The 25,654-nt window shown below is 44.1% G+C and overlaps 4 protein-coding genes and 1 long non-coding RNA gene across 12 annotated transcripts; 2 read left to right on the top strand and 3 right to left on the bottom strand.

Moving 5' to 3' along the window:
• Positions 1 to 124: 124 nt before the first annotated feature.
• Positions 125 to 13,281, top strand: LOC144006048 (uncharacterized). 8 transcript variants are annotated; one of them, XM_077504680.1, is made up of 7 exons: positions 125 to 209; positions 296 to 397; positions 1,463 to 1,544; positions 1,991 to 2,075; positions 4,650 to 4,855; positions 10,465 to 10,613; positions 12,656 to 13,281. In XM_077504680.1, exons 6-7 carry the CDS (start codon positions 10,499 to 10,501, stop codon positions 13,204 to 13,206), a joined length of 666 nt encoding a protein of 221 aa, XP_077360806.1. In that variant the 5' UTR covers positions 125 to 209; positions 296 to 397; positions 1,463 to 1,544; positions 1,991 to 2,075; positions 4,650 to 4,855; positions 10,465 to 10,498; the 3' UTR covers positions 13,207 to 13,281. The 8 variants fall into 8 exon arrangements, with proteins under 8 accessions (XP_077360806.1, XP_077360805.1, XP_077360804.1 ...); XM_077504679.1 differs by having other exon boundaries at positions 1,991 to 2,080; XM_077504678.1 differs by having other exon boundaries at positions 1,991 to 2,084.
• On the bottom strand, positions 3,136 to 7,025 carry trarg1b (trafficking regulator of GLUT4 (SLC2A4) 1b). The gene is made up of 3 exons (XM_077505843.1): positions 6,654 to 7,025; positions 4,645 to 4,831; positions 3,136 to 3,149 (listed from the first exon to the last, which is right to left on the bottom strand). The coding sequence occupies exons 1-3, from the start codon at positions 7,023 to 7,025 to the stop codon at positions 3,136 to 3,138; spliced, it is 573 nt and encodes a 190-aa protein (XP_077361969.1).
• On the bottom strand, positions 7,926 to 9,597 carry LOC144006051 (uncharacterized). The gene is made up of 2 exons (XR_013279733.1): positions 9,355 to 9,597; positions 7,926 to 8,739 (listed from the first exon to the last, which is right to left on the bottom strand). It is a non-coding gene; the product is annotated as an uncharacterized LOC144006051 (long non-coding RNA).
• On the bottom strand, positions 12,091 to 19,366 carry LOC144006043 (F-box only protein 40-like). The gene is made up of 7 exons (XM_077504672.1): positions 19,254 to 19,366; positions 18,983 to 19,103; positions 17,043 to 18,083; positions 16,250 to 16,536; positions 14,866 to 14,997; positions 14,535 to 14,796; positions 12,091 to 13,461 (listed from the first exon to the last, which is right to left on the bottom strand). The coding sequence occupies exons 2-7, from the start codon at positions 18,983 to 18,985 to the stop codon at positions 13,282 to 13,284; spliced, it is 1,905 nt and encodes a 634-aa protein (XP_077360798.1). The 5' UTR covers positions 18,986 to 19,103; positions 19,254 to 19,366; the 3' UTR covers positions 12,091 to 13,281.
• Positions 19,226 to 24,748, top strand: LOC144006042 (F-box only protein 40-like). The gene is made up of 9 exons (XM_077504671.1): positions 19,226 to 19,358; positions 19,484 to 19,518; positions 20,331 to 20,868; positions 21,247 to 21,740; positions 21,816 to 21,995; positions 23,232 to 23,476; positions 23,575 to 23,712; positions 24,010 to 24,280; positions 24,389 to 24,748. Exons 2-9 carry the CDS (start codon positions 19,516 to 19,518, stop codon positions 24,590 to 24,592), a joined length of 2,073 nt encoding a protein of 690 aa, XP_077360797.1. The 5' UTR covers positions 19,226 to 19,358; positions 19,484 to 19,515; the 3' UTR covers positions 24,593 to 24,748.
• Positions 24,749 to 25,654: the final 906 nt, after the last annotated feature.

The following is a 25,654-nucleotide window of genomic DNA, read 5'->3' as shown; positions in this document are numbered from 1 at the left end:
AGAGAGAGAGAGAGAGAGAGAGATTACACGTATTTCTCGTTTGTGGTCGCTAGAGGTCGCTGTGCGCTTTGCGTTGCAATTTGCAATTGCGACAGTTGGCGGCAGTTGACGACAGTGATGTTAATGGCGATGTTGATGTCGGCAACTAATATGGCGGCCTCCTGGTCCAAGCAAGTTGTGTTGTAAAGTGAAGACAGACACTGGCTAAAGTGAACATTTTCAAGTGTTACGTTTCAAATCATAATTCAATATATATATATTTTTTGTTAAGGCTGACATTTTGATTTCTCAATAGAGTAAAATGACAAGTGACTTCCCCACCGGACTGACCGTGAACTTTCCACGTTTTCCTACAGGATTTAAGTAACTCAACTCAAGTAAAATGAGACCAAGTGAAGTGAGTAACCTTTATATTTTTTGTTTGATTTCGGACGGGACTTTGAAGCCAATTTGAGTAAAATACAGTGGACCCCCTCTATTTGCAGAAGGTTAGGGATCGAGTTGGTCTGCAAATAGCGAAAATCCTAAATCAAATTGAAATACGTTGGGGTGATAGGGCGTGGGGCAGTAACAATCGTCAAATCTTCTAAAAACTCTAATAAACATGTATATACATTTCCCAGTATGGAAATAGGGGGAGAAAATCCGCCACCCCAAAAAAACAAAAATATATAAAAAAAATATATATAGATTGTGGGGGGTGGAAATCTGCAAATATGTGAACCCGCGAACGGTTTTGGGCACCTGTTTGTCCTTCCCCGCATCACCAGCAGAGGGCCATATTGTGGAAGGGTTAATGTTTGCACGCGTAATAGGAAGCTAAACCCCCCCCACACACACACACCACCAACCAGCTCTCTGGGGGTCTACTTTCCTCTAAGTGCCGGCTCCAGTAAATCCAACCGCAGGAGGCCGCACACAAGAGTGTTTACATGTGTGCACACCACCTCCTCTCATCCTTGCACACGTCGCAAATGACACTTGGAGCCACACCAGCCCGCCACGTCAAGTCCTGATGATGATGATGATGATGATGATGATGAGGCGGTGTCAATAAGAGATGTTGCGGGTTCGGCAGTGCTAATCGCTTAAAAGCCTTAATGCAGGAAGTCGGCGATGGGCGAGGAGGTTTGTCCACTCAGGGGACGCGTTTGTCTCGCTTTTTGGTGGCCGATCGCGTCAAGCAAACACAATACAAAATTCAACTCATCTTTGTGATGATATATGACGGGCTGTAACAAAACGTTATTTAGAGAATACATTCATCTGTCCATTATTTTTTGGAAAACTTAAAAAAAAAAAAGATCCATCCCTTTATTGAAAAACAAGGCCTGGTTTGAAATGACCAAACATAAATTGATGATGACTCGCTTCCTGGTTTAAGGAAGATTTGACATTTTGTGTGTGATCATGTGACTTTTTATGATAATTGTGAACGTGATCATGTCATTTGTCTCCCCAGGATGTCCGGCAGCGGGTGGACAGATGGATGGAGTGAGCCTTCTTGAAGACTTCCTTCCCATTGGCCAAAAAAACCCCACAAGGTGATTGTAGCGTGGAAAAGAGGGATGCCAGAGGGAGGAAGGGAGGCAGGGAGGGGAGGAGGGAGGGAGGGAGGCCGGATGAGTAGAAAACACGATCGATTTCTTTGGTGTGCAGTCAGTTAAGTGCTGCTGGCTTTTCTTCTTCTGCTGGCAAAGCGACAACAATTTGCACGTCTTCGACTTTTACCGACTTCAACACATTTAATTCATTTCAATACACTTGACTTTTTATATTGGACAGATTTTATTGAGCTTATTTTATGGATTAGTATGACTTGTTTTACTTAATTACTTCTATTTTTGACTTCTTACTAATTATGTTTGTTAGGTATGTAACAATAATGTCGATATTGCAATATTAAAATTGTCACGATTTGTTATCAATATTAAAAGCAGCACATCTCCATCAAAAAACTTGTCTTTTCTCCCGTTTATGCCCATCGCAGCCTTGTGAACTACATAGACCATGATGCTTTGCAGCGCTGAGCGCACTTTAATTCAAGATGGAGGCGGCAGCGGCTAACCTTACTGGTATGGTAGGTGAGTTTTCATTAGTTTTTTTTTTTTTTTTTTTTTAATAATGTTATATTACTTAGCTTTTAAAGTTCGTTTTAGTTAAATATTTTATTAATTTAATTTGACGTATATAATATTAGTAATTACATTGAATAGACTAACTTTATTCATATATTTGAGTATTTTACTTGACATTCACTGTGACTTATGAACTGTTTTGTACTCAAATATGTGATTGATGGCGTTTTAGCGATTTGGATTGACTTCTGTTATGTTGCTAATTATGTTTGACTTCTGATATTTGACTTGATTTGTATGCACATTTTGGGGTGATGGTTTTACGTTTTCAACCAATCACGCTCCAACTTGCCGAATCAAGCAGGAAACATGCAGATGGCAAGTTTTTCACGTTGGCTTATTCATCACTCCCTCACATCTATACGCCAGTATCGCCATGGCAACCATGCTGTCTGACTTTCTGCAATTTACATTGCCGTCGTCAACTCTGTCAACCACAATTTTTTTTTTTTACTTTTTTCCAACTTTTTTTTGCACTTTGTAGCCACTCCAGGAAAGAAAATGTGCGGGTGACGTGCACTGGTGTCACATGCTCATTCCAGTTTATTTGACACATGCAAACAAACGAGCGTGTCAGTCATACAGTAGAAACATACAAAGTACACGTCAACACCAGAAACACGGGCGGGACGCTCAAAAGTCTTTTGGGAAGAACCAAAAAGTGCTGCTTCTCTCTGGGGCGGCCATTTTGAAGTGATTGCAGGAATTGAATTTTTGTTTCGTTTTGGGGCTCCTCCAAAAAAGTTCCCTGTGAAGCCGGTCGCCAGCAGAAGATCTTCGTTGACAACCGGGACTGCGTGTGCGTGTGTGTGTCTCAAGCCCCTCCCTCCTCCAATTCTGACCTTGTAGGTTATTTAAGGGTCAAGCAGTACCAGGCTGATGTCGTCGCTTATCTTCCGTCACATCAGTTCCTCTTCTTCTTCTCGCGTTTGTGCTTTTCCATCTCGTCTTCCTCCTCCCTTGGGCCAAGTTCGGAACCGGTCCAAGGGACCCACGCTCACTGCTGGAGCTCTACACACACACACACACACACACACACACACACACACACACACACGCACGCACACGCACAGACAAGTATAAAAAATGAGGCAACACTGTGCACTAGTTTGCAACTGCACACTATTCAAAGAACTAGCAACATTGTAAAATTCTACTAGTAAGCACTTCACAAGTCGTGCTAGTTGTGTACTGATATATGCTAATGCTATAATATATGCTATAATGCATGCTACAATTTTCTCTCATTAGTAACGTTATTTGACTAGTATGTGGAATTGTTTACTAATGTGGAGCTTACTAGTACATAGACCAGAGTTTTGGTGTCAGTGACTAATATGGAGAGCAATTCGAGCAGCAGTGAAAAGTTCACATTCTATCCAGAATTAATTTGACAACTTCATTATTTTTCATGTACAATTAATACCTTTAAAAATGATTTTTTTTCTTCTTGCTGTCGACTGATGATGACATCACCTGTGCTGAGGATGTAGGTAATGACCAATCATGGTTTACCTATTTTCTGGGGTTGGTCAGCAAACTGAGCCATGATTGGTCGTTACCTACTTCCTCAGCACAGGTGATGTCATCATCAGTCGACAGCAAGAAGAAAAAATTACTTTTTAAAGGTATTAATTGTACATGAAAAATAAGGAAGTTACCACATTAATTATAGACAAAATATTAAATTTTTACAGTTGAAAATGGCTCAGTGAGTCAATTAATTATTATTGGTTGGTTATTAATTAATTAACCAACCCCTTATAAATATATATTTATTTATTTATTTATTTATTTATTTAGGCAAAAATTTGAAGTTGGAGTGCAGTGTACTGTGCAGTAGGATGATTTTTTTTTTTTTAGTACAAAACTAGAAAATGTTTCAACGTTAAAAAACAAATAAAAAATTATTAAGACAAATACAATTCTTTGAAACACTATAATTATGGAAGTTCCTTTTGGATGAAACAAAATGTATTAAATTAGTTATTTTAAAATAAAAAAAAAAGTGCAAATGTTTAAATTTAAACAACTCAAAAATTAGTATTAATAATCTTTTTTACGATTATGCTGATTTTGACATTGTGGAGTGTAATAATTGAAATTGTAATTGAATTTCAATCAATTGCAGTACTAGTATGCTCTTTGTTTCTAGTAGGGATGGGCGAGTACCGATACCAGGTATTGGTACCAAATGATACCAGCATTATTTTTTTTAAGTGTGAAAATGTCAGACAATCATTCTAGTAGTGCGCTCTCGTCATTTTACTAGTGCACTGTATATGAGGTCAAAGAGCTTGGATCTCAAGTTGAATATATCCAAATTTGGTCAATGTCATTTTCTTTTATCAATTTTTTCCCCACATGGGTTAATTCCATACGTGTTTTTTTTTAACCTGTTTGTGATTTGTACACTTGGCAATAAAAACTTTACTCTATTCAATCAGATCAACAAATGTGCACTTTTTCAGTTTTTTTTTTGTTTGTTTGTTTTTTGCCATGCTACGTGAGATGACGCCGCGACACGGACAAAACGGCGGGAGGTGACTGTGACTGCGCGGCGTACCGATGGTGAAGACGATGAAGACGATGACAGCCACGCCCAGCAGCATGGCGAGGAGGCTGAGCAGCAAAGACACGCGGCCGTACTTGCGCGCCGCCTCCACGTCGCCGTTGTTTAGCACCGAGCGAGACTGGCCACAAGCCGGAGGTCAGAGGTCAGTGACAGGCAATACGCATACACAGACTTATGGAGAAAAAAACTTGAGTAAAATATAGCCTTGTTTTTTCTATCAGTACTACAAAGGTCAATATCAGTTCAATAACGTGTTACAGCATAAGACGTTATTTTAATGGGATATGTTTCACATTGTAACGTGAAAAGTGATAAAGTGGAACCTTGCAAAGTTTGACTTGCGCAATTGGGCAAACAGGAAGCAACTTCTTGTGTTGTTTTGTCGGCAAATGTCAAAGACATTTTTGTGTCTACGAAATCAAAGTTATGAGCTACGCAACTTGCTGCTCTACTACAATACAATTTGAAAAAGGTAAAGATTTTCTATTTCAAAGCAAGATTACAAAAACGGCTACGTTGTGCTCCGGCTGTCGCCTCGAGCGTCAAGAGCGGCTTTGTTCTGTTTTCATGTTAAATGTGAAACTTATCACATTAAAATGTGAATTTTGGCACATAAGGAATCCTGAACTTAGATTTTTTTGTGGTGTGGTAGCAATATCCTTCCATAGGAACTATTTAGGTCAAGAGTGACAAACATTTTTTGTGTTTGGCCACTTTTATGGCTTGTTACACAACAATTGGATGGGTTACTAGGTTTGAAATCAGAAGTAAACGGTAATAGTTTGTTCAATTGTTGTTCAAAAGTTATTTAACTCTTTTACAGCCAAAAATGTTTAATAATGATCAGTAAAATCCCGACGTATGCCACCATAAACGTTAATTGTCAACTAGGCGTGTTTTTTTTGTTTTGTTTTGTTTTTTTAAATCAATGGGCAGTGCAACATCTAAGTGGAGCGCTGCCTCAATTAGGTTGTGAAATCAAAAACACCCACTGACTATGGCCAGCAGATGGCAGCATTGTATCTCTTTTCAATGGGCTGCCAGTGTATGGAATTAGAATGAAGCGTGACAAAATCTGATGAAATGTGATGAAATTGAACGTTTTCAAGGATGACGTGAATGATCGAAGTCTTTGTCACATGAAACCTAATTCACAGAGCATCACTAAACAAAAAAATATTAGTGTCAAAGTCATTGTTGTGGAGAAACTGTATCTTTTCACAAAAAGCTTCTTTTCTCCTTATTTTTTCAATTTTCGCTCAATGTCACTCAATTACTCATTACATATTTTCAAATGATACTACTTACTAAAGAACGGAATAAAGTAGAAAAATACTTTTTTTCTAATAAAAGAAATGAATGCGATCTTTCATGTGGTACCCACTATAGTAAAAGTACACAATATTCTTTTTTGTTTGCCTTGAAAGATCAGTTAAAATGCTTGAAATCGACTGGCACTGTGGGGGTTGTTTGTTTGTTTGTTTTTTTATAACGTGTGGCAGTAAAACGGTAACTCAAAAAAATCTGCAAAATCTCAACATTATTCATAAGACACGGCAATGAAACATTTTATGATCACGGATCATGGAAGCTGACACACACGATTTGCTTTTTTGGGCCATGTAAAATGATGTAGGGGGCCACGAGTTTGAACCTTGTGATCTATAGGTCCACTTAAACAATCCCTCTGCAGTGAGTTGGCAACGAATGATGGCAAACACATTTGCAAACTCATTCTTGATAGCCGAATCCCTTCAAAGGAATTGAGAGTGGACCCCTCTCGCTCCACTTGGTAAAAATTTGGTTTTTGGTAGTATCTCTCCCAATTAGGGATTTGGATCCAGTGACTCTTTAATTTTATTTGACGTCATACCTTATGAAAAGAGCTCATAATTGTCGAAATACGCAACGCAAAAAAAATCGAAAAGTTGTGAGCTCACCACGCTGGCGTACCACAGCGCGCACACGTTGAGCGGCACGCCGGGACAGAGGCAGGAAAGGACGGCCAGCCACAGGTAGCTGGGCGGCGGCGCACCGGGCGGCCCCCCGGACGCCAGGCTGAGCCGGGACGACGACCTGGGTGCGGCTGCCAGCTGGCCCACCGAGCCGGACTTGAGCGGCGAGCGGTGTCCATTCTGCTCGGCGTCCAGCGAGCGGACGCTGCCGCGCAGGTCTGGCGAGCCGCGCGCGCCCCCGCCGCCGCCGACACCGCCCGCCGCGGCGCTCAACAGCTTGTCGGTGTCGTGGAAGTCTCCGATGCTGGACGGGTCCCTCCGGACCGGGACCGAGCAGTTGTCGGTGTTGACAGCCATGTTAGGCGGCCAAAAAAAGAAAGGAAAAAAAAAAAAAAGTCTTTCTAGGCGTCTTCAACTTGTAAGTAGGCAAACCTCAGAGGTTCTCCATCCGTGTGATCGGCCGGGAGGTTCTGATGCTCTCATCCAGGTCCACATTGCTACACCCCTCCCAACCCCACCTCCCCGCCCGCAGACATCACTTAAGGCGCGCGTGCACGCCGGGCGGCGCGTAAAAGCTTTCCATTTACGCCGAGGCGAGCGAGGTGCGTGTGTGCCTTGCTGCTGACTCAGTTGCGTGTGCGCGTTGCGTCCAGCCCAAAAGTGCAGAGCTCAGTCGAACCGGTACCGCGCTTAATGGACCCTTTACCTCCGCCAAGGAACTCAAAGCCCTTTTGAGCTGCTATATTCCCCTCCAGCTCCTTCTGCACGTGCTTTGTCACGTAGCTTAGATGGATTTATATATGGAATATCATAGGCTACTCGTTGGCCAACATGTAATGAAGTAATGAAGCACTGGATGTTAACTATAGCCCTTTATAATGTCAATAGTGGTAGGCTACTAGTAAATAGTGCAAAGTTTTGCTTGACTTGGAGCATGTAGCGGTCCTATATGCCAAAGTGCTAAGTAGGCTACGAAGAGTGTACTAGTACCATACTTGGAGCTTTTGATGATGGCAAGAACATGGAAGACGTGTTCTGGCCCTATTCGTCACCAAACTCACTTTTCTTAACCTTCCCATTGGACAGTTCTTTGATGGAACTCGAGGAGTTGATGACGGCATCCGGGCTACACATGTTGGCTTGACGTCACGCTCATAGTCAAGCGAAATGTTCTAATGGCTATAAATGCGTGCAGTCATCAATTATTGAATTGATTATAATGCTCCTAATAGCATCAACCAGGAAACAAGCTCCAGAGGTTTGTTTCTCTTCAAATTTATTTGTTTGTGTCTCATATATTACGTACATCATAGATTGTACTATAAAGAAATAATTCATATTCACGATGTTGTGTCATTATACACTGGCGTTTAAAAACAAAACAAACAAAAAAACAATTTGAGGTACACAAACGATTTAAGCAACACCACAGGTTAGTAGCACCACCAAGTGGTAATACTGAGAAAGTGCAGTTCAGTTAAAACGTTCATTTAAAAAAAAAAAAAAAAAAAACATATTAGTGGTTTCCAAACGTAAAAACAAAAAGCTATCCAACATTAGAATACTTAATACCTCAAAAGTAGATCTCATTTTATAGTAAGATATAATGCAGCTTCAACATTAACACCATAATTTTAAAACGGCAAAGATTAATGTAATGTACTGCACTTCAAAGTTAAATACAACTGAACTGTACTTAAAATTGTACTGAAGAAGCAAGCTGCAAACATCATTCTAATATATTTGCTTGTCATCATTGAAATATTGAACATTTTAGAGTGATTCTTTTGTGTACCACTAGAGGGAGCCCATCTACCAGTCCTGGGACTCACAGCACAGTTGTACAATCACTCGCTTGAAGACATACAAAGCAAAGACTTGAACAGATGATCGAGATGAGTTTTCGGAGCACGTGTTCCTGCTTGCTTGCGCTTCCTGCGTGTTCGGGGCCGGAGCTGAGCGGAACAGTTCTTCAGCTGGCAGCTTTAGCCAGCGTCACCAACGTAAAGCTGGCCAGCGAAGAACTGCTCGCGCGTCAGCCGTCCAAAGACTTTCCGTCTTCAAGATGAGCCTGCAGGTAGACAACAAGCCGTCGTTGAAAAGTTGGACAACACACTTCAGAATTTGACACATTCGACTTCCTATGGGAACATTTGAATTCATGACCGAGCCCCTGAAAAGATTGACAGTAGTTTGCAAACAAACATCAAACTCTCACCGCTAGACGGCGACAGTGCACTTCATAACATCAACTCACATTGGTTTCCTAGTAGTGTAAGGACAATACCAGTAGGTGACGCCAATGAGCCGTTGAAATGCTTTTGCAGCCACTATAAAAGGACAGTACATGAGGAACATTTGTGTCTGTGGATATTACATTTAGAGTGGATTTCCGTATATTCCCCGCTCTCCCTGTTGAAATGTTTTAACTTGGAAATTGTCCCTTTTGGATAAGTTCTTTCTGGAATCTAGTCCACCCGAAACCAACGCAACCCTTCTCGTTGTCTTCTTCTTCTTCTCGGCAACGTGACGGCGCACCACACTGCGGTTGCGAGACCTGTGGACGACAAGTGGACTCCGAAAGTGTCGGTGCCGCCGCCCGAATGTGCTTCTCGAGCAAAATGACGCTCAGACGTCATCAATCAAATGGTCAGTCAATCGCAACACATTGACACGAACGGCCCACCTTGTTCGGAACCGGTCGGCTCGGTTCGAGCAGACGACTGAGACGAGCCTTCAAGCGGAATCTCCTCCTCATCCTTCGTCGTCTTCTTCCGGCTCGGTCGTGTTCCTGCTGACCCACTTTGCGAGCCGCAGACCCTTTTTTCCCCACACGCACACTTCCACACCCAAGTCAGCCGGCTTCCCACGCCGGTCAGCTGCCTGCGTGATGACGTAGGCAAGCAGGAGTTGTCGACGCACGTCAGCTTTGCACAGTCATTGACCACGCCCCCTCATTGGGACTCGGTATTCTGTACCAATTTAGTGATTGATCAAGTTATCACTGATGAAATCTCGGCGGAAGAGGTGGACAGTCACATGAACGAGTGGAGGCTCCTTACAGTAACCGGGAGTAGGACAGACATCAGATGACAGCATGTTGGAGGTCGAAAGTTGATAAGCCTACTTCCATAGTTAGTATATAACACAGTTTAAGATAAGTAGATATTGAGTGTGGTGCAGTTTAATTGTATTACACAATATTAAATACAGTGTAAATGGTTTTGCTGGCTACGATGTCAATCCTAACCCATTCATTTGAAAACCCCACGGTGAATCCCAACATTATATTAGATTGTACATATAAATAATTCTAATTTCTGTGACTTGGTTGTGCCTCCATATCAGGAGGTTGCGTGTTGAAATGATGTCACGATGAAGCTTTGTTGACGCTTTTATTTTTTGTTCGAACGACAGTTGTACTTCCTCCGGGTTTCCCCTACCCGAAAGTAAAACTGGAAGTGGAGTATTCATTCAAAGTAAACAGTAGAAGTCTTCCAAACACAGCAAGCAGACATTGGTGTTAATGTCTATCCAACGGCCGTTTTGGTCTCATTCAGTTTTGGAAATTTAAAACTAAAAATAATAAATAAATAGTAAGACAGCGCTCTGGTTTGTATTGTGTTGCCATGGCAACGTCATGTGCAGCGAGCTTCTGTTAGCTAAAGTGCCCTTCACGTCTTGTACCTTGAGAACACAAAAGTTTGACCACAATAAACTTGCTTTTATCGGCACTGAAGAGCTTAAAAAAAAAAAAAAAAACTAGTCAATTTGTTTGTGTGTTTGTCTTTGTCAGGCGGCGTCGAGTGTGGGGAAGCTAGCTTGGTAACATGTCGGAGGACAAGATGAAGACTTCAAGCAGCTCGGACGACAAAAAGAAGAAGAGGAAGAAAAGAAAAAAGAGAAAGAAAGTTGGCACTTCACACACCCCAACAGAACAACCAGGTAAATGCAAATGGTGTACTTTTATACCCCATGTAAGTGAACGTGATCAATATTTGTTGCAATGATGTAATTCTTTTCAAAATGTGCCAAATCTTACGAATTCATTTATTCTCAGTAATTGTTTAATCGATCTTTGTAAATTAATTTCATTGACTAATTGGTTCAGGGTTTATTTCAGGAGAAGTCATAAAACAGCAATTGATTTTTACATTATTAAATTCAACTAATTAACACATTTTGCATACACATTTTAAAGGCTTGAACTTAGTGCCTTAAAATGGTTTTAAACTACATTATTATTGCTATAAAAGGGACAGTTCTAGATAGTTTAGTTTGGGGTGGTGGCATCTGAATTATGAATTCAGTAACCTGAAATTGAACATAAGTAGACTCAGTGTAGAAGTGCAAATTGGTCGACCTTCCTTGGTATGAGTAAGTTGGCAAAAAAGTAGCTCTGAGGTTCACAAACATTGATGAGTACAGCCAGACTCCCTCTCGTGTGATATTGCGCAAGTGTTAAATTGCTTTTGCTTTTTCATCATGAAACTATCCCAAATAATCGATTATCAGTTCATTAACAGTAATAAAAAAAATGTTTACAATCAACTTTAATGCTAAATACAGTTGATAAGATAATTTGATTGATGTAGCCACACTATGCATTCATTGTGCAATGGGCGTGCTTTGCTTCAATTAGTGTGTTGGTTATTGACAGAAAGCTAAGACTATGTTAAGAATTATGTCAAGTACGGATTTGTTTTTATTTATTTATTTTTTTAATCCGATCTTTTTATTTAGTGGTTCATTACAAAAACAAATGCAACTTCTAATGTGAACGGAATGCGCCTGGAGTGCATGCACACCAAGGTTATTCTAGTTAACTAAAACTAAGCAAAAAAAAACAAAAAACAATTTCATTCAGGAAATAAAATAAAAATGAAAATGCTTTTTAAAAATGAAAACTAACTGAAACTACATTTTATGTTTGAAAAACTAACTAACTGTAATTTTAACAAAATTTTTCTTCATTTTAGTCTTTGGCAATTAACTCATTTGCTCCCAAAATCATATAAATACGTTCGATTTTAAATGTTTTAAGTGTCCCAAAGACGTATTTATACGTTTTTTGCTAGAGCAACTTGCTTTTCAACTGCAAAGAATGGTTGAAGAAATGGTAGTTATTACGCAAACGGCCAGCAGGTGGCAGCAGAGTATAAGAGATCAGCCAGGGCCATGTTGTGACAAGCTCTTTTTGTCAGTGTTTTTACCAGGAATGTCAATAATGATGAAACTTAGCTATATTCTTCTCATGCTAATTGCTGCAAAATGGAAACAGATAGAAATATACTTTATTTTTTTCCTGATAAAAGAAGAGACTTTTATCTTTCTTTTGGTCGGTTCCATGTTTTTATAGCAATATAGCATTATTCTGTGGGCCTTGCAAAATGAGTCCAAATCCAGTAAAACAGCCGGGAGCTGGAGATTGTTTCAGGGAAAATGGCTGGGAGTGAATGAGTTAATTTAATGCATAAGACTTTGTGGATGATTTTAAGTAGATTTATTTTTATGTTAACCGGAATAAGGATGTTTGACAGTGTGTCACATAGAAGTGATGTCATCTAGCATCAGCCAATAGAAAAGCACCTTCAGATGACGTCGCTCCTATGTTGTTTTTTGTTGTTTTTTTTTTTAATATTGCACACAAGTAATGCACATTTTTTAAAACACTAAAACTAATACTCTAACTAAAACTAAGTATTTATTAAATAACTAAAACTAATAAAAACTAACAGAACCACCCTGAAAACTAATAAAAACTAACTAAAATGAAAATTCCAAAAATATAATAACCGTATTGCACACAAAGACACAACGTCACGTAGCGTAGTGTTTACTCAAGTAAATCTTTTCCATGTTTTGAAAATCTTAATGCTGTATGTTTTGGCCAACTGGGGTCTGCCATTGTTGCCAGGAACATAAACGTAGCCTCAGTCAACCCCGTTAAAACCTCATTAACTCTTGCCAACCCTCATTCACTTTAGTTGAGCCCATCCCGGCAGTCAGGTTCTCCGACGCCATCCAGGTGACCCCGGTGCCCCGAGCTCAACCGTCCAAACGGCGAGTTGTGTGCAAGAAGAGCAAGGACCCCCCGAAAGAGCCCCAACTCCTCATCGCCTCGGACAGCAACCCCAAAGAACCGCCGGCGCTGGCCCCGGCGCTGGCCCCGGCGCTGACTCCAATGCCGCCGACACCGCCGCCGCTGCCGCTGCCGCTGCCGCCGCCGCCGCCGCCGCTGCCACCGCTGCCACCGCTGCCACCAACACCGCCAACACCTTCGCCGACGCTGCCGGATGTGCAGGTGAAGGAGTGTCTGAGGTGGGAGGGGGTCCTGCAGGACCCGCGGGCGGAGGAAGAGAGGCTGGAGGCGTACCGGGCCAACAGGAGGCGCCGTTACGTCGCCCAGCGAGACACTCAGCTGACGGACCCCATCTGCTTGGACGCCCTCGCCTCTTTCGAGCCACGATGCATCCTGAAGGACAAACACGCTAAGCAAGTTTTCAAGGTCGACATACAGCCGACAGACGGACGTTAACGATGTGCATGTGATGATTGTTGTGCTGACGAATGATGACACAATAGAAGAACAACAATGATGAATATCTCTGAATTATTGATGGTTTGAGTATATTCCTCTTTGACGTTTGCACTTTGCGTCGGGCAGCAGAACGCGCTCGCTTCTGCTCTGCCGCTCGTAGTACGGACACAAGCTCAGGTGCTCCGACATGGGCGGAATGTCTCGGAATTTCCAGGCATCCACGGCAGAGAAGCTGCTGCTGAAGTGCCACACCTGCACAGACACAAGCAAACGACGCCTTTGGATTGCTGTGAGGTGGAATCATCCTGACAAGGAGAACGATGGAGAATAGTGAAGAAACTTTTGGACACGTTTCTTTGATTTTTCCCCCCCCCCATTTTTTTGTCTTAAAAATCCAAAATGCCGCGGCCAAAGAATAACTAGGTAATGTTACTTCTTAATTAATAAATATGCACAAACATCCACTCAAGAAACCATAAATTTAGTTATCTGTATATCTGCAGCAGGGATAGAGTGATTATCAGATATTTAGCATTTTGACAAATATCGACATCGGACTTTTTACGAATATGAAGGCCAATAAAGTAAACAATAAAGAGGTGAATGCTTGCGAACGTAGCAAATTAAGCGTTTTCATCAGGCTTTGTAAGATGTTCACAGAGACTTTTTACGTATCACAAAGATATTTCAAACATTCAGACAATTTTTCACTGTCTGCGAACCTTTTACGAACCCTCGCTCAGTGAGATACAGGGAACTTTTCCTTTATAGATTTAAATTTACACTTTATAAAAAAAATGATGCTGACACTTGTAACTCCCTACACTTTTTAATTTAAAAAAAATTAGAAAACTAATTAAGAAATTATGTTGAAATTTTGGAAAACCTTATTTAGAGTAGAATAACTTTAGGGAACTATTTATGTGCTTAGTTATTAATTTTAACAATTTTTCAAATATTTTTTTAAACAAAACTACTGTCAATTCTTTATATTTTTAAAATTAAAAAGAAAAGTTTTTTTATGCTAATAATTTCTGTTTTATTGCAAATGAATATCGCTTGAAATATCGGTTATCAGTCTCCTTGACTACTAATTAATAGGTATATCACTAATCAGCAGGTTACTAACCTGTAACCTACAAATGTTTACCATTGCTTGACTTTGATGACCTAATACCTCCCTCACTACATTTTACACCTGTGTTCAACCCCACAACAATTGATGGTGTTTTTTTTTGTTTTTTTGTTTTTTTTTAAAGTCAGCTGAAATTTGGTTGGCAAAGATTTCAAATTTGAAAGCACATGAACTCGACACTTCCCCTCACCTTGTGCTCAGCGCTCCATCGGACCCCCCTTCCAGGGTAGACCGTCCTTTCCCAGCGCAGCGATACCATCCCTCGCGTGGGCAGCAGCGTTGAGCAAACCTGCCTCATGAGGCGAGACACCAGAGCCAGCTGGGACAGCGACAGGCTGTCCAGGAACGTCGCCATGTGACACAGGAGCTCGAAGGGCAGTGAGCTCAGAGCGTCAAAGCGACTTTCGGCGGTGGGGACGACGGGACGTAGCTGGAAGCAGCCCAGATCCTCCCTGAATGAAAAAAAAAAAAATCTACAACAGGGACAACATGCACAACCCACACAGGACGGCTGATCTTACGTGAAGACCACCTCAGCTTGGTGCGTGGACGGCGTGAACCTGGTCTGGCTGAAGGTACAGCCCAAGTACGCTAGCGGACATCGGTGTTGGAACCATCCGTTGACGCTCATCTGGATGTCACTGTGCGCGTTCCTGCATTACAAAGTCAAACTGCTCACTCAGGAAACAGCACAATCTGTCACCTAGCGACATTTTGAAAGGGAAGTCAACCTTAATACTGGACTCATTGAGGCATATTGTCAATAATTAATGAGGTAACTTCAGTATTTTTCATGTACAATTAATACCTTTCTAAAGTAATTTTTCCACTTGCTGTCGACTGATGATGACATCACCTGCGCTGAGGAAGTAGGTAACGACCAATCATGGCTCAGTTTACTGACCAAACCCAAAAAACAGGTGAGCCATGATTGGCCGTTACCTGCTTCCTCAGCACAGGTGACGTCATCGTTAGTCGACAGCAAGTAGAAACAAAACTTTTTAAAAGTATTAATTGCACATGAAAAATAATGAAGGACAAAATATTAACTTTTCACTGCTGAAAATTGTTCAATGAGCCAAGTGTCCCTTTAATATTTTGTCTAGAATTAATTTGATAACTCCATTATTTTTCTTGTGTTAGTAATAACTTTAAAACCTTTTTTTTTCCACTTGCCATCAACTGAAGATGACATCACCTGTGCTGAGGAAGTAGGTAATGACCAATCATGACTTATCTGTTTTCTGGGTTTCATCAGCAAACTGAGCCATTATTGGTCGTTAGCTACTTCTTCAGCACAGGTGCTGTCATCTTCAGATGACAGCAAGTGGAAAAATTTGAAAAACATTTCTTGACAATAATATATGTGACTTCACCGTCTAAACATGACATTGTGATTAACATTACATTTGTGGAATATGACTTATGCAGCATAATCCAGCCATTTTTATCCATCTCGGGGCGGCCATTTTGCCACTTGCTGTCAACTACAGATGACATCACATCAGGCAATGACTAATCACAGCTCACCTGTTTTCTGAAGCTAAGTTGTGATTGGTTGTTACCTGAAGTAAGCTTGTGTGTGTGAGTGAGTGAGTGAGTGAGTGAGTGAGTGAGTGAGTGAGTGAGTGAGTGAGTGAGTGAGTGAGTGAGTGAGTGAGTGAGTGATATTAATAAAAACAGCTGGATTTTGCTGCTTAACTCAAATTCACTGATGCAATATTAACCACAATACCATATTTAGACTAGAGGGGCTTCATAGAACATATTATTGTCATATTTTTTTGGGGGGTGCGACCCAAATGAGGACAAGTTCGACATAAGATGGATGGATGTGGAAAATAACAGTTAATTGTACAATAAATCAGTTCATATATGTACTGACGTCAAGTGTGCGCGACAAACTTGTAATGCGCGGCGTATTCGCGCCGGTGCACAGCGTGTCCACACACGGCGGTGAAGGCGGAGCTAGCTTTGTGGTGGCGGTTGCTGACGCTCTCCAGCTGCAGCTGCAGGTGGAGCTCTGCCTCCCGGCCGGCCGTCAAATCCGCCAGGCACGCGGCGCTGGCGAAGGGCGTCGACAGGAAGTGGAAAGTCTGCGTGCCCTCGTCCTGCAGGAGGCCATCAGTGCAAAGCTTCTCGGCGATCAGGTGACCTCGCTGCTCCTTCTCCAGAGAGCAGAGCAGCGACGCCTGAGGACCGATAACTCATGTCATCTAGTGACGATATAGCGTGATAAAATGTGATACTTTGTCTCTCAATAGATTATCGATACACCTACGCAGGGTTTGCAATATTTCTAGTTAACTCATTCACTGCCAATGACGGATATACACGTCAATGGGAACGGAATTAACTTAACTCATTCACTGCCATTGACGGATATACACATCAATGGCAGTGAATGAGTTAATAATATACAGCCACTATAACGGCTCCATTGCTCATTACTTACTGAGCAATTACTTGGCAGGCCACGCGGGGGAGCAATTCATAAGGGTGGCGGAGAAATAGACGCAAGTGTTCAGGCGAAGAAGACTCATGAGCTTACTTTTACTTGTGTAAGGCATTTATCTGTCCAGCAACTGACTCAATTTTGCATACATTTCTATGAAAATGTGTATTATTTCTTAAATTTTAACATTTTAAAAGGCTACCTAATCTTCATCCCCGTCATTATGTCAAGTAGTTGTCTGACCTGAACCTCCTCCCAGACGGGCACGTCCTGCGGCGCCCCCTGCAGGTCTGAGGTGTCCACGGCCTTGGTGTCCCTCTTGTAGAATCCCGGATTGCGGATGCGATTCTGCTTGGCCGAGAAGCTGCTCGGTACCTTGAAGGTCCTCATGGCCACGATCTTCATGGGCTCCAAGTGGCCGTATTCGAACGCCGCCTTCTCGGTGGGTGGGCGCCACAAGGGGGCGACCTCGCAGACGTCCGCCGCTACCAACGTGGCACAGCCCGGCTTCTCGGTTCCGCCAGGCGCTTGATTCTGGTTCCTCCCCGCCTCCCTGCAGCCGCCCATGGCCATGCTGAACATGCTCTCCCAGGCGCTGAAGTTCTGCAACCGAGGTTCGCTCACATCAAGAGGCTTCCTGGCCAGAGCCTCGCGCTCGAGCTCACTCAGCTCATCCTCTTCATCTTCCTCCTCTGGAGTAACGTTGACTTGAAAAGGGCTAAAAGACTCCCAGATCTTTGGTGCGGCCTCCCTCTCCAACATGGCCTTCCTCTTCTCCTGCTTCTTCTCCTCCTCCTCCTTCCTCTTCCTCTCCTCCTCCTCCTCTTCCTCCTCTTCGGCACTCCGGGTCAGTTCTGGGAAAAGCTTCTTCATCTTCAGCGAGCGGAACAAGCGCTCTTGATCCTTCAACGCCAGCGCCAGGTCCAGGTTCCGGCACGCTCCCGCCTCGTATTCCCTCATCAGGTTGCGGTGCAGGTCAGGACTCGGGTATGAGTGGGCGTCGTTAGCGGGCCAACGGTTCCACTCCACGCAGCAGACCACCGCGCTGGCGGGGCACGCCCGCAGGTGGGCGGCCAGCTGGGCGCGGGACAGCTGGGCGGGGCAGCCGTAGGCAGCGTTGAGGCAGGGCACGCGGGCGCCGGGGCACAGCAGCAGGTGGTCGTCCTCTTTGCACAAGTGGAAGAGTGCCCCGCAGTGCAGACGGCATGCCACCAGGGGGCAGCACTCGCCTGCCTTCACCCGAGCTCCGCAGCGCCTGTTGTAGCAGGACCTGCAGTGGGTATGCTGGCACACACACAAATTGTTTTACTATCTTAGTGGGGACATCTCATTGACGTAATACAATTCCCAGCCCCTTACCTAAAACTTAGTTTAACTATTACAACTGATTATCTAACCCTTCAACCAAACGCCAATTCAAACCTAAACACTAAAACGTCCCCACAATGATAGATAAACCGGGAAAATGCGCGCCATAATGTAACAAAAACACACACACACCCTGTCAATCATGCGCCAGCCAAGCAGGAAGTTGTTTTGGTAGGGTAGTGCGTCCGCCATATTGGATGTGTCACGTCTATCCCCTCAACTAATGCAAGTCAATGGTATGAACTTGACAAAACGACAACCTACAAAGTGAATGGCTCTCATTCCTTCAGATTCTGATTTGGGAAGCAGACAAAAACCAAAACAACAACGTTGGACTCAATATGACATCAAGTAGTTGCCACTTTGAGCTTCATCAAATCAACATATTTGCTTTCATGAATGTTTACAACTATCATTGAATCAAGTATGGCGGCAATTATACCATTCTGCGTCACAGACTAACAACTTGTCACTCATGGCTGAAGCCAAAGGGCAGCCATCTTATGTTGCTACTCTTACTGACACCTTGTTTTTGGTGAAAACGCAACACACGGTGTGTTTTACGCCAGGATCTCCATATGAAGTCACGTAAGCCTCCCAAAGAACCAACTTCACTGTTTGCATCCACCATTCAGAGTCTATTAACTTAGTATGGTGAATCGTGACTTGCAGAAATCAATGTATTCAAGCTAGGCGAGCGGAGTGAGTCGCAATGCAAGATGGCCGCCGGTGACTACACGTCACTATAATGAGTAAGCTGCATTGTTAATCCCGTCATATATAGGTCCACGTCTTCTACGTTGACATCTACTCACCATTGGTACTGGTGGACCTCACAAGTTCCGATCCGGTCCCAGCTGCCAATGACGACGCCTCACACACGCGGCGGCGCTTGTGCGAGGAGCAGGAATCGCGTCTTGTGTTTCCTGCAAACGTCTCCGGCAGGAGTCAAGTTGTTCAAGTTAAAATTAGCAGAGCCACACAAACTCCTCCCTCCCTTTTCAAACAGCTGCTAAACGCACATAAACACTCATGGCAGATCTCAGTCTGACCTCACACCTTCATCGACCTTCACATGTTCCTCACCTGTAGCCCACCTTCATCTTTTCATCGATGAGATTCATGCATGCGCTCAACATCAACAAGCGTCTACAAGTGCCACACGGAAAAATGGGCAGCAGCGTCTTACGAGTAAGGCAAACCTGCTTGTGAGCACCTGTGGAACATTTTCAAGGGCGCCATACGCCATCTCTATTTTTAACATGGACACACAAACACAACACACTCACCGTGCTGGAACTTTTGTGTGTTTGCAGGACAAGCAAAGTGTCTGTGTAGGAGTTGAGCAATGGTGAGTGCGTCTGTTGTGTGTCATTGTTTAAAAGTCCTGTCATTTTAGGTCAAAATGTGTGGAATTGTCATGATGTCAAAAGTGTCAGTGTGTGTAAATGTACCATTGTAGGTCATTGAGTGTAATTGTGTGTTAGTGTGTTTCATGTTTAATGTTAAAGTTACTTTCTCGCATGGTTTTGCTCATACAGTATGTTGTGTTATTGTTTCATGTTGTGGTAGGTATTTGACTACTTTGACTTTGTCGTTTTGTTGAGTTTTGGAAAAGGTTTTCCTTTCCAGTTGTCATGAGTCGCTGGTCACCATGACAACATTAAAGGGGAATTCAGCCTTTTAAAAATTTCTTGACATTAATATGTTATATGTTACCTCACAAGTCTCAACATGACATTCTGATTAATATTACATTTGTAGAATACGAGTTATGAAGCAAAATGCAGACGTTTTTCTCCACCTCAGGGAGCGGCCATTTTGCCACTTGCTGTCGACTGAAGATGACATCACAGTTGCTCAGGCAACAACCGATCACGGCTCATCTGTTTTCTGAAGCTGGACTGCGATTGGTTGTTACCTGAGCAACTGTGATGTCATTTTCAGTCGACAGCAAGTGGCAAAATGGCCGCCCCCTGAGATGGATAAAAACTGCTGGATTTTGCTGCTTAACTCATATTCCACTAATGCGATATTAACCAAAATATCATATTTCGACCAGTGGGGCTGCATAGAACATATTGCCAAGATTTTTTGTGGGGGGTTGACTTCCCCTTTAAATCGCAAAATGACTCAGCCTTTCACTGTGCTTCCTTCCCTCAGAGTGTGCGCCGCACGTCCAGCAGGGGGCGTCAGCACGCCCACTGCGACTCCTGCTACAGCAGGCGTTGCCGGGAGCGGACGGAAGCGGGCGTGTGCTGCGCCCTGGTGGCATGCAACCTGCATTGCGGGGCGCGCTTCCACCTGTGCAAAGAGGAGGGGCACCTGCCGCTGTGCCCCCGCGCTCGCGTGCCCTGCCTCAACGCCGCCTATGGCTGCCCCGCCCTGCTGCCCCGCGCACGGCTGGCCTCCCACTTGCGGACGTGCCCTGCTAGCGTGGTGGTGTGCGGAGCTGAGTGGAATCGTTGGCCCGAGGACCGCGTGGGTGTACGGCCGGACAACCCGGAGGAGGAGGAGGAGGAGGAGGAAGGCCAAGCGGAGGCTCTGGATGTGGCCCTGGCGCGTGTGGACCAGGAAAAGCTCTTTGCTCGACTCAGAATGGACACGCTTTACCCGGAGATGACGCAACAGCAAGAAGAAGAAGAAGAGAAGGAGACTCGGGAGGAACACTTGAGGGACACCACACAACAACAACAAAAAGGTCATAGGATCATTTCCTTACTTGATGTTCTCGAAACTGTCAAATTTTTTTTTTTTTTAAAGTTCGCCTCTAACCTAATAAAAATCCCATTACCGATCACTGTAACCGGATACTTCAGAGTCGGGAAGTTCAGAAGGTCAGGAGACCAGAGGAAAGATCAATGTTAAGAAAGATGAATCAAAGTGAAATCCAGCACCAACCAAACACCACCTGCCACCCACATGGTTACAAAACCAGAATCTTACACCAACCCCAGAAACCTTTAAATTCCAACAGATTAGGGAGATCTCAAGAGACCAGAGGAAAAACTAAAGAGAGGAAGGAAGGATAGATGAAGCAGAGTGAGAAAAACATCTCTAACTTGACGTTTTCTCACAGGGTGCCACACAAGCAGTCCAGAAGACGACAGCCCTCATGAAGCTGCTGTCACCATGGCGACGGTCGCCGCTGTTGCCAAAAAGCCTCCGGCGGCGAACGAGGACAAGTCGAAGATGAGCGAGGCGATGTCAGTCCCGGAGAAAGCCGACCGCGCTGCAGCCGAGGCCAATCGGAGCCGCCCGGAATCCAGCGGCGAGACAACCGAAGGCGGTCCGAAGAGCGTCGAGAAGAAAGCCGGACTTGAAGGCGGCGCCGAAGGCGAGAGGTCCCCCCCGTCATTGGACACGAGCAAGATGGGTCTGGCGCCGTGGCAGGAGGGTGTTCTGGAGCGTCTGGGGCAGGAGCTGAGCCCTCAGGAGTACAACATGTACGTGGTCCATCACGGACGCATGCTGCTGGCCTTCGGGCACATCCAGGCCTGCACACCCAGAAACAAAGACTTTGTCTATGGCAGCCTGGATCCCATTCCTGTGCAGACCCTGCGCTCCTTCAAGGTCACCTGCAAACCGTCCACGCACACCTTAATCCACCTAACATTACTTTGAAATTTGAACTGTGCGTCCGTATAGGTTCCCACCAGCTACCGGTACCGTAGCCGCGTGCAGCTTTACGACACGGGCGTTCGCGCGCCGAGCAAGCATCGCAGCGTGGACACGTCCGACCTGCCTGTCGGCCCGGACGACTTGTACGATGACGAAGTTCAGGACACGCTGCTGGGCTACGCCGAGAGGGAGGCCCGAGGACACAAGGTCACTGCGCATCTTCTCAAAAATGGAGCCGTTTTTTGGCTTCAAAATCAAACTCCAACTGCTGGCAAATTTCAATCGAGTTTATACCAGACGGTCGGCTGATGCTAAATTGTCAAGTTTTCATTGTCGCGTGTTGGCAAATCTTCAGGGGTCACTGAAAGCCAACTTGTCTGAAGGACGTTCCCCATAGGAGACCAAATTTCAACCTTGCATACTCGACAGATGGACAACACTCATTTGCAAAGATTTTGAGTTTTAGTCCTTGTGTTTGAAGTTTGATGATTTGCCATAAAAAAAAAAGCAAATCAAACAAGCTTTTGGAAATTCATCCACAAAAAACAGATTGACTTTAATATTTGACAGACATTGACTTTTGGTGGTCCGTCGTGACGAGACCACTGATCTATATATATGACTTGTTAGCCGACAGGCCAAGACTTTTGAGGTCGCGAGGCCGCCATATTGCTCCTCCCAAGAAACGTTTCTCGGCATACGATCCTACACATTTACAGGATCGAAATTGAAGAACATTTGAGACAGTACTTAGTAGAACAGCATGATTTATGGTGTTTTAAATGTATTAAACATAAACAAGAGGATTTCAGACATTTTACAACTTGCCTTAAATACGTGTATAAATTATATGCTTAGTGATACTTAGTACAGGAGGAAACTTGTATTTTTTTATTTAAAGAATTATAACTGTAAATCAACAAATGCCTCTTCTAAATCTTAGCATTGACTGACACTTTAGTCTGTGCGTGTTGTTGAGTCGCGTCGGGAGTGACGTCACGCAGCCAACAAATTCAGCCTACGGAGGACCCAGCCTTGTGTATTTGGATGCAGGCCTACGAGCTAAGTGTCATCTGTATTTATACCGTCTGCTCGCGAGGTGGGAGTAACAAGATGGCCGCCCAGTGACTTCAACGGCTTGCACTGGCTTGTATGGGCTATCGGCTGTCTAGTCATTCATACAGGTCAATGTGACGAGATCCACAAAAAAAGTCTCAAGGAATCATGCTGGAAACGACAAAGGAAGTCAGCCGTTTTGGCTTGAAATTGACCGTTTTAGGCTCCTTTCGTCCATTTCCATTTGTTTGGTTTCCATCTTGTCATAATTCTTTATTGTTGTCTTTTTCCACTCACAACTTCCTTCAGGCTTATGATTGGCTAAAGTGCTCTTACAGTTAAATCTCATAGCGCCACCTGTTGAGTGATTGTAATTTTCAATTCCAGATCAGTGACTGGAAAGCGGCGGACGGTCTGTACGTGGACGTGGGAACGCAAACGCACCGGTTCCGCTCGGCGCCGTTCAAACGCGGAAGCACCTTGGCGGAGGTCACGGGGCGCCGCAGCCAAAAGCGGCTTCACCTCACTTTGCAGGAAGAGAGCGCGAGCGGGCGGCACAACCGCGGATGCTGCGCCTTCAACTTCCTTTGCGGTCACAGCTTCCTGCGCCTTGAGTACGCCGCGCACGTCAGGTGACAACCGCACAATTACATCCTACCTGGCGCACGCGCACACGTGACTTTTGGATGTTGATGAGAAGGCGCTTTTAGTTGACTTCCGCGTTCCGCAGGAACGTTCACTGCGACATTCAGTCGGGTCTAAGCGGCTGGTTCGAGCAACGCTGCCCCCTGGCGTACCTGGGCTGCAACTACACCTGGAGGAGGTTCCAACCCGCTGGTTACACCCCTGCCGCTACCGTCACATACCAGTGAGATCATATTAGATTACAACTTTTCTTGAGAATATTCCACTGCAAGATTTGATGCTTGAACATTTTATGACATTTTATTTCTTGATGTCTATACAAATTATATTGTCTATTATGTGTAGCACCTAGAAAAATGCTTAGCTAGCATCTCCACATATGTACTGTTGAGCTACATGAAAAAATGCAGCACGGCTTGTGATTGGCTGGCGACAAGTTGGGGGCGGGTCTAGTTCTGATTGACGTTTCTCCTCATTATTTGTTGGTGTGAATTGATTTCCCTTACACTTCCTGTGGCAGTCAACATCTCAACTCGTTCAGTTTGCGTCCATCCGAAGACGCCCGTCCGCCGCCGTGCGCCGACGCCTTTGACGCTCTGAGCTCGCTACCCTGGGAGCTCCTGTGTCACTTGGCGTCCTTCCTGGACGCTCTGTCGCTGTCCCAGCTGGCTCTGGTGTCTCGCCTCATGCGGCGAGTTTGCGCCACGCTTCTGCCCACGCAAGGGATGGTCTCGCTGCGCTGGGAGAAGACAGCCCGTTCCCGAGGGGCGGTCCGATGGACGTCCGAGCCGGTCAAGACCATCATTCCGTCTTTCCATTAACTATGAAATTGAAAAAAAAAACAACTCTGCTTTTGTCACCTTTGTGGTTTCTCAAAAAATGACATCATCCTGTTGCAGGTGTGGGCGTTCAGTCCGGCCTTGTCATCGGTGTCATCGTGGCGGATGAGCGACACCTCAGCCATGTCGGACCACCTCAAAGTTTGCCCCTTTTACGAGACCTCCCTACCGGACGGGCCCGTCGCCCTCGTTGGTGCCACGCAGGAAGAGATCCGCCCGGAGACGTCCAGTCTGATCCAACATTTTGCAGCCATGCGCCAATGAGAGAGCGTGCAAGCTTTTAGCCAGCTGTTGCCAAGCTTAGTCCTCATCAACGCAAAGGAAATCCTTGCCAGCAGACAAAAAAAGCCACAAACTAGGTTTCCCATTGGCTTGTGGATTAGCTAGCCAAGTTTGACTGAAATTAAAAACATCGTTCGACTCGTTGGAATTTTCATTGACTTCAATGTAATGACACAAACAAATGTGTGCTATTTATTTTGACGTCTGAATTGCGCAAAATGTCTGCAGCTGAATCGTTTTGAGGTTCTTTTGTATTGTCTAATTCAATGTTGAAGTACCTGCAACATCATTTTGCCGAGTTCAAAACGTATTCAACAGGAATGATGACAAGTCAGAATCAAATATTGTATCAAATTTTGTTGAACTTTATGCAGGGTTTTTCCTGTTTACAAAATTCAGAGGCAGCCACCTCCAGCCTGAGCCACATTTATCGCTCAATACAGCATTCCAGCTGTGTTGACTGAGCTCGGCAGGAACACATTTTAACTGTTTCCCCATTATGGAGGTGCTATATCAACAACAGTGCATCAGAAAGACCTGAAGCAACAACCAAAGAAAAAACAGCTTTCTTTCTTTTCTTTTTTTTAAACTTTAATGTACCGAAGAAACAGATCATGCAGCAACCGTTGCGCACTCCCGTTTCCTGGTTGCGAGGCAGAGCGCTCCAGCCATCACTAAAGTCAGATTGTAGATTAAAAAAAAGAAAAATGGCAAAAATTAATGACAACTTTGTATTCCTATAATTCCTAATGGTAGTCATACCACCTCTGCCTCAATTTGATCCAGGAAAAAATATTGAACTTTTCATTTCGCGAACAAAAAAAGTGCACTAGAAATTCCAAAATGGTGACTGGGGAGTCGAGTCATGTTCGGAATCATTTTCTCTTTCTAGTCACGACGAGAGTGTTTTGAAAGAACAATCTAGTCTACGATAGCAAAATCCAATCAATGACCCAAATGGACTTGAGTGACTTTTTCCAAACTGGGTGTGATGAACCTCATTAAATTTGACCGATTAGCACGTTTACACGCTTTGTTTTGCTA

This window comes from Festucalex cinctus, chromosome 18 (genome assembly GCF_051991245.1).
Source record: "Festucalex cinctus isolate MCC-2025b chromosome 18, RoL_Fcin_1.0, whole genome shotgun sequence".
In the NCBI taxonomy this organism is placed as follows: domain Eukaryota; kingdom Metazoa; phylum Chordata; class Actinopteri; order Syngnathiformes; family Syngnathidae; genus Festucalex; species Festucalex cinctus.
The sequence above is the reverse complement of the archived record's forward strand: the minus strand, read 5'-3'. Positions and strand labels throughout refer to the sequence as shown.